Source organism: Rhinolophus sinicus, chromosome 14 (assembly GCF_057876585.1).
Source record: "Rhinolophus sinicus isolate RSI-liver-muscle chromosome 14, RSI-T2T, whole genome shotgun sequence".
Lineage (NCBI taxonomy): Eukaryota > Metazoa > Chordata > Mammalia > Chiroptera > Rhinolophidae > Rhinolophus > Rhinolophus sinicus.
The window spans coordinates 110,796,310-110,804,808 of NC_142514.1; the positions used below are offsets into that span (position 1 = coordinate 110,796,310).

The window sequence follows — 8,499 nt, forward strand, 5'->3', positions numbered from 1 at the left end:
AAATTGGAAGGACAAAAACTTGACTTGGAAAAAAAGGCCTGGAAGTACACACTGTTCCCCAATAAAGTCCTATTCCCCTTCCCTAAAGAAAAAAAAAAAAAGAATTGCTAAATTATTCTACTTGACTCAGTTTATTGGGTTGTACTAAAATTTATACATTTCTCATATGCACTTGATTTGTGTGGAATGTTAGATGAGTGATAGACTTAAAAAAAAAACTAATTTCCTTGAGCATTTGAGGGTAATAGAATGAGAAATTTTGTAATCCTGCTTTATTATAAATTAAATCAATAAGGAAATAGTGAACAAAAAGCCATTTAACAAGAAAACTCTTTTATTGATAGAAAAACAAAACAAATTTTTCATGAAGTCTGGTATCTGTTTTATTCTGCCAGATATACTCGAGTTCAAAAATCAGCTTTTTCTGTTGTTGTTCTTGTTGTCATCATTACTGTTGTTAATATCTCTACAAAAACAACTTAGTAAAATCACAAGTGCCCCTGCCTCAAACAGATAGGACCATCTTGATAAGACATTGTCCTCGATTAAATTCAATTAAATTCTAATTCTTAGTTCAGCATTCCTACCCGACACCCACTGTATTGTTAGGTGGTGACATTAATAGATATTGATGTCAAGTCATAAAAGCTGTTTCTCAAATGTTATCAAATAAATCAAAAACCAAATCAGAATCATATTTATGTTCAATCCAATGATTAAACACCCCTCTATAGATAGGTCAAGTCATTCTCATGTGAACTAAAATATCTATAAGTCACCATCATTAGTTCCAACAAAGGATGGCCTAGATAAGTGGCTTTTCAGATTCAGATTCAAAGTCCATATTCACATGGAAGTGGACCTGAGGAGCTTGACCAGATTAGATTAAAATTTCTTGTTCTAATTTAACCTATAACTTCCACATAATATCAGTTAGCAATTGCTCAACTGTCACCCACAGAAAAGCATTTAAAACACAATGGGGGGAAATGGAATTTAAACATTATCTAATTGATTCAATTGACATAGATAGAAATGGTGGAAAAGTCAGATGTCGAAGTTTTTTAAAGCTAATTTATCCATATTTTCCAAAAACTACTTACAAACTAAACATATAAGGGTCATATTTTAGCTATGCAGATATAAGTTGTATCTCCACACAACATGTAGGCTGAAAATAAAAAATCGAGCAACAATCCCGGTTTGTGGTCTAGGTGGTCCTAAACCTCTTCTAGATATTTTTGCTTTCCATCTAAATAGTAAGACCACATAGATATGGTCATAAGTTCATTATCATTGCTACATTTGTGTCACTAACTAGGAAAGGAAGCTTATCTAATTACCCATTTCCTGAGCCAACCAGGACTCTCCCCTTTCATTAAATAAAGAGAAAGTCATTCAGATTTGACCCCAGAGAAATAAGTACATGCATATACCTGACTTCTCAGTATCCTCTTTGGATAAGAGGATGGAACAACTATTTGGTTTCCATCTCATTCTTGTAATGACAGAAAAGAGAATACAAAAAGTCCATTGTAAATTTGTACAAAATGTATGTATATATAAATACATATCTATGGGTGTATATAAATTCTAAAGAAGATTATATCAATCTACATCTTTAAGATTCAGAGTCCCATACAGTTGACACAATGATGTTCTTTCTCCAATTTTCTCATTTTTCAAAACAGTAAGAATCAAGCATGCCACCTTATTAATACTGAATAGCAAGTGCAGAAGTTGAGCTGTAGCTATAGGGATTTGAAGCAATTAGTTTGACGGGACATCAGTGAATAAAATTTTTAAAATAAATTTAGCTATTTCCAGATTGCCTTTTGTTTCATATAAATGAAATCCAAATGCCCTGTTGGTAGCATCCATCCCAAACTCCTGAGACTGTCAATTGAGCTCTGTAAGAAGCAATGCTTTAAACAAGTTCTGTGCAAATTGCTTAGCTATGTGCTTATTGCAATAATTTGGTGGGGGACTGGCATTACTAGAATTTCACATAAACTTATGGGTCTGAGTATATTAAACTCCAAGTCACATCTGACTCACAAACCATATCATCTTTACACAGAGCACTATTAAAAATATTAAACCATAGTCAATTAATGGAGAAAGGCACACATATTTAAAGGTATATAATAAGAGCATATTATGGATGTGTGCCCATGTTTGGAGGTATCAAGATATTTTTAAAACAATATGCATAACCATTTTTATTTCTCCTGTTTCTTCTATTCCTTTGGAGGGAAATTACATAGGATAATGTTGTAATTACCCCCTAGAGTGTACAGGCTGCTCGTTGGAAAGGGATTATTATTGCATGCCTTGAATGCACTATAATTCATAAGGCAAGAATGTATGAGTAGCTTCAGCACCAAGGAAATGGAATCATCATCCAGCATTGCTCACAACAGAACATCTTATTGCTTTAATAAAATGGGAAATTTTTCACTGCAAAAAGTGCACCAAATAAAGGGGAGAAAGTAATATTCATGCACTTAGTGGAGCTCATCAGAAATGAGAACGCTCCCTTCTGAGTCCCTGATTTTATTCAAATTTCAAGTCCAAAAGTCATTCTGTAATAAGGTATTAAAGAACTACAGCCAGATGAGGGTGAGCTACAAAACTTAATGGACTTGCTTCTTTACAGTGCCTTAGTCATTCTGATGTACAATGTATATAGCTCTGATGCACTACAGGATTCCCTAGTGGCCTGAGGGAGTTAATGCACTCTTTTATCTATTACTAGGAAGTGACTAAGGCACTGGAGAGAATCTGGTTCATTGTTGAACATATTGTACCCAAATATTATACCTGGTCTTCCTAATATTACAACATGACATGCTTAAATGATGATCCTCTGTGCTTCTGGAAAGGACTTGAGTGAATATCTAATGGGTGATTAAAATTAAGCTTATTGAATCATTTTTATTAAAGATGCAGACTGAGCTTGGGCAATTTAATAGATGACCTAAAACCACAGAGATAATTTTTTTCTCTGGAAAAGAGCACATATGCCTGGAACCAAGACAAATAATCTAGAACTACTTGTTACTTGGGAGAGGGATGCACTTAAGGGCACTGTTGCCTTATACTCTGCAGGTTAGCATGGACTCTTTTGGTTGAGCTTTTTGTAGAACATTCTAATTCATACATTTTCCAAACATTTGAATAGCTGTCAGAAAATTGTTTTCCAAGAAAGGATGCCACTACATATAATTAAGATTGTAACATGCTTCCGGTTTCTTCTATCATCAATCCAGGGAAAGCAAAGTGGTAAATAACCATAGGTGGATTCCATTTCTAGCATAGATATTCTTGTCTGGCATTAGGAGAAAGAAAAAAAAAATTAATCTTCTTCTCTCACTTTTTCCCCCTCAGCCTTTCTTCATGTATTCATTGAAGTTAGGTAAACCAGACTCAGAAAGAGGAAGAGAACCCTTACTTTGCCACATCTCAGATGCTAGAACAGATTTCTAACTAAATAAGTTTCAAACATGTTTATCCTACAGGTAGTTACTGGGTTTAACTTCTCTTGAAATTTGCATGTCCTGTCATCCAAATTGCCCAACATCCCCACCAGTCTCACCTCCAAACACATACAGTACAAGCAAGCATACACACCACTGCCTCCAGGTGGTAACTGCATGCAGGGAGGACTACAGGCATTGTTTAAATATTAACCATGTTTTAATAGATGGCATTCCTGCACATCCATTTTTTTTTCTGTTGTGGTTGTTTCTGGTATTCGTAAAAGAAAAAAGAAAACATATATGTTATCTTTTTATAACAGTCTACTACATAGTAAGATACAAAAGAACACTTCTGGAAACAGCAGAAGCCAGGCCTTCACCACTGAATTCCTCATCCAGTGGTAACCATTATACCAACAGCTGGAAATTAAGAACAAGAATATACAGTTTGGAGGACGTAGAACAGAACTATAGTTTGCTTCTGTATGTGGTACCAATATAATAAGTATATAACAAAGGTGTACTTGTTCTAAAAGTTAAACAGAAACATTCTGGTTGGTTAGATACTGCACTTTCAGTACTGAACATCACCTAATATATATATAGATATATATATATATATATATTTTACAAAAAAAGGTAATCTATGCAATATTTAATAATAAGAAAACCGATAGTACACACAAACCCGATTGTAGAAAAAGAAGAAACCAACAAAAAACAACTAGAATAGTCACTTTCCAAAACAGCCCCTCCTTGGCCTGCACAACCAAAGAAAGTAACCAGTTCAGTAGGCAATTTCAGCACCACACCTGGCTGGACAGCTCCCGGATCCTTTGTGAATCCTGAAAATGCCACAAGTCAAAGGTGTACAGGTGGGGGCGAGGCAGGGAGCCAAAGCAGTAGATTTTTTTTTTTTTTTAACTCATCTAAAGATTTTTAACGTACTTCTGCTCGGCCAGCGAGGGACATATCTAAAAGTAAATTAAGATGCCTGTGCCTGGAAAAGGGTGTGGTTAACGGGTGAGAAGAGAGCTGACTGGAGAGCCGTACCTGTCATAAACGTTTTTCTGGGACTGTCTCTGTGACCTTTCTTGTAGTCCTGGTGCTTAATGTAGACGTTTTCTTTATAATATACTATTGCCTGAGCCTGGCTGAGGGTGGGAATGGGGAAGGGAGGGAAGCTGAAGGAAAAGTGAAAGCTTGGGGGCGGGGGTGGAGGGGAAGGAAAGTAACTGAACCTTAACCTGACAGCTATGTACAACATACCGGGCCCCCTCCACTCCCTTTGCTCCGGGGTCAATGCCTGTTCTATATTTGGTAGCGTGTGCGGTTTCTCCTCCTTATTGTGGGGGGCGCAGGGTGGAGAGGGAAGACGCATCCTTCATTGACAATGAGAAATTATGTGATTTGTCATGCGCTTGGATTGTGTTATTAGTATTATAATTACTATAAATATTAATAATAAAGTATTATTATCAGCGTTATTTCTTCTTCCGAGACTTTCCTCACCCAATATTTACAAATACCGCACAGTGCCTCGGCGGAGGAGAAACAGTAAGGGGTGGGGGGCAGATAAGGAAAGAAGGAAGAGGAGAGAGGAAAGAGGAAAGTGAAAGAGCAAGGACAGAGGAGGAAAAGCGAGGACGGCAAAGATGCTGGAAACAAAGAAGGGGAGAGGACAGGGCTGGACAATCAGGACAATACCACCGTCTGCAAAAGGCCCTCGCCAGCTGTGTCCAAACAGGAGGAGGCTGCGTGTACTCCTTGAGGACTGGGGGCCGCTGGTGGAGGTGGCGGAGCATAGGGACCCTGGCACTCGAGGCCAGAGGAGGAAGAAGAGGAAGGGGCATTGGAGGGGACGCAGAAGGCCGAGTCCCGGGGCTGCCTCTCCAGTCGGGTTTCTTTCCCTTGGTTTGGGGCCTGGGCGCCCGCCGGGGTCAGCCCCCTGCCGCTGCGGTTGCCACTGCAGTGATCCCGCTCGTATTCCTCCTGAGCCCTCTGCATCTTCCGCTTCTTCATCCTACGCTTGTGGATATGGAAGGTGGAGAGGGAGAGCACGATGAGGCAGAAGATGAGGGTGACCAGGACAATCAGCACCAGCGTGGAGGAGAAGGACTGGAAGAGCTGCTGTCCCACCTGCGTAATGCAGGTGCCTCCGCCTGCGCCGGGGCCACGGGCACTCGCGTTGCCGCTGCCGCTGGCGTTGGGAGAAGCAAAGGTCCGGTTGAGGAGACACGGCGGCAGCGCCAGCCTCAGCTCCTTGGGCGCCCTGGCACTCATCGGCGCTGGGCTGGGAGGGGCTGGGCCCACCAGACTTCCTCTCTTCGGCACACCGTTCCCACCGGCCAGGAAGAGGACGGAGCCCACGCCACCCAAAACAACTCCCTGGTGTGGGAGTGGATGCGCGCGCGAGCGAAGGACTGAGGAAGCAACTGCGGGCAAGCAAGCCGGTAGGGGAGCGAGCGGTGCCCAGGAGACCCTCTCCGAACCCGCCTCGAACGCGTGTCCGCGCGCCCTTTTCCTTCGCCAAGGCACCAGGCTGCAAAGAGAACAGGCTTAGTTAGGATCCCTGTCGCTGCCCAGGGGAGTGTGGAGGACCGGAAGGACCAGCGCCACCGCAAAGCAGCCCTCTGGGCACACTGCCTCAGCTGGAAACAGCCCGTCTTCTCCGCAGCGGGTGGACCCCAGCCGCCCGCCCCTGGCCACAAACCAGAGGCGCCAGCTTTGGGCTCGATCCACTATCTGGGAAGGGGTCTGCGCCGGCACCGTGGAGATGAGGATTACTCAGCAGATAAGGCAGCATGCCGGCGCCCTCCACAACTTTCTCATCACAACAGACACGCAGCCGCCTCGCATCGCAGTCCCTGCTTCCGAGAGCGTCTGCCTCTCCTCTTTCCTGCGCCCTCTCAGCGGATGTCTTCGCCTGAATCCTACCCTTCCCAGCACCCACACCCAGTCGCCGAGCGGGCTCCGGGAATGCAGTCCTCTCTTCCCTTCTCTCTACCTCCCTACTTTCCCTTTCCAGTCGGCGTCAGACCCCTTAGGTCCCATTCCCATGGGGTTCCTCTGGCACCACATCCCACTCCGCCTCTGTCCACCGCCGCGGCTGACGCGCAGGATCGCGCTCCATCCTTTCTCCATCCTTTTTCCTTGGTAACCCTCCACCCCCAAAAAAGGAACTAAAGCACCTCTCAGCTAAAGCACATCGCGGCAAACGCCCCATTTCCCTGTGCCCCCTCCCCCACTTAACAGTCTCCTGCTTCTTTCTACGGGGGGTTGGAAACGGAAGGGGGAGGGTTCCCGCCTGCAAAGTTTAGGTTCCCGACCTTCTCTCCGGCCTTCCCAGATCCAGCCCGAGGGCCCCAAGGCTCTTCTGGGGACCAGGACCAGGTAGATCCGCAGAGAGCAGGAGAGCCCCTTGCCGCTATCAAGAGGCAGCTGCAAACTGTTGCACTGCGGAGCAGCGAGGCGGCGCGCAAGCCCCAGCCGGGGCCGGGGCGGGGACCGAAGCTACGGCCAGGGGTGCCTGTGCAAGCCGCCGGGTCTGTCCTACCCACTTGCGCCCCGCCACCCTACCGCCTGGCTGTCCCGAGCCTTTAGCGGCACCGCGTCCCTTACCTGGGGCTGCCAGCTGGCTGTAGGTTGGGAGCCCCGCCGCACGGCTGCAGTGGCGGCTGTAGAAGGCGCGGAGTGAAGGGCCAGAGACCAAGCCGCGCTGCCGCCGCCGCTGCTGCCGCTTCGGGGAGCTCAGCTCGCAGCCTATTGCCAGAGAGGCCGGTGACGTCAGGCAGCCACCGCCAGGGCTCCAAGCCACCCCTCAGGCCCCCACCCCACTCTCATACCCCAACATCTCGTCCTGGCAGAGCCTCCGCCACACACGTTCCCAGTTCCCTGCCCTTCCTCTGCCCAGGGGCTATGAGGAGCACCCTCGCCCCCCAACCCTGTGAGCAACCCACCTTCCGCACTCCTATGCCTATGAAGTGTTGAAGCTTCAGTTCTCTGGCTGCCTGATTCCTCACCTTCAACCCTTTCAAACTTGGTCCCAGGAACACATTTTTACACTCTAGACATCCATCTCCCTTCAAGGCACACATTAGATTTTTCTCCCTGGGCCAATGAGGATCAGCCCTCACCCCTCTCCTGCCTATGCTGGCCTGGTTCTGAACAGAAACTGCATACATGAGATGAGAGGGGCATTTCTGATTGCAAGTGAGGCAGAACCTGTATTTAACATCAAACACTCCAAATTAACCGTTTTCTTTTCCATCAGCGTCTCCAACTTATCTTTCCACCTGTCCATGTCCCTCCTCTCTTCCCTCACACGCTCATCTCCAGGCCCAAGACCCACTCAGTGCATGAAACACTCCCATGCTGATAATCTAGACACTCGTGAGTACCCAAAGCACATACAAGGTTTACATGGGAGGGAGAGGGAAAATCACTCAGAGGAGTACAGAAATGAACTGCCCTATGAAAATTCCGAGTTTTGTGCTTTATACAAAGTGCCCCTTCATGGGCCCTAATGCTGTTAAAAGTGCTCAGTGCCTTTGCTGTTGTAGTAACAAGAGCCTTGCAGCACAGTGGGTAGAACTTCCTGAGAGTCTCATCGGCCTGCCTGAATCTGGACGGAGACTAATCAACTATTGGTTTAGAATGCTTGGGAAAACATGAGTAGTGTATTTGGTTATAGTAGCCACCTTCAAAATGAAATATTCTCATTTTTCTACTGGAGAAGCTAGATTGGAACAGCACATAAAAACACTGTAGGGTCTTCAAAGGCACGTAGGTGTCTTATTAAATGTGGATTTCCTCTTTCCCTCTGGGTCTTGTGTTCTCCCTATCTAACGCAGACTAACGCAGTGCCTGTGCAATACTTACTTGCTAAATTGAGTAATGCAGTATACATTGCTGTTTTATTCCTGCTGTGCATCAGAATTGAGAGGTAGTAGGAACGACTGATGCCCACTTATCTGCTTGTATTTGCAAGCAGAGGGTTTTGTAAGAAAGAGGGTTT

General features: G+C 45.1%; 1 protein-coding gene across 3 annotated transcripts; it reads right to left on the reverse strand.

The window, feature by feature from the left end:
* Positions 1 to 316: 316 nt before the first annotated feature.
* C14H11orf87 (chromosome 14 C11orf87 homolog) lies at positions 317 to 7,834 on the reverse strand. Of its 3 annotated transcripts, none has more exons than XM_088791470.1 (2): positions 7,442 to 7,834; positions 317 to 6,024 (listed from the first exon to the last, which is right to left on the reverse strand). In XM_088791470.1, exon 2 carries the CDS (start codon positions 5,763 to 5,765, stop codon positions 5,178 to 5,180), a length of 588 nt encoding a protein of 195 aa, XP_088647596.1. In that variant the 5' UTR covers positions 5,766 to 6,024; positions 7,442 to 7,834; the 3' UTR covers positions 317 to 5,177. The 3 variants fall into 3 exon arrangements, with proteins under 3 accessions (XP_088647596.1, XP_088647594.1, XP_088647595.1); XM_088791468.1 differs by lacking the exon at positions 7,442 to 7,834 and adding an exon at positions 7,104 to 7,276; XM_088791469.1 differs by lacking the exon at positions 7,442 to 7,834 and adding an exon at positions 6,812 to 6,959.
* Between the last annotated feature and the right edge of the window lie 665 nt (positions 7,835 to 8,499).

Coding starts and splice junctions, on each gene's coding strand:
- C14H11orf87 (XM_088791470.1), bottom strand. CDS start 5,765: ATGAGTGCCAGGGCGCCCAAGGAGCTGAGGCTGGCGCTGCCGCCGTGT.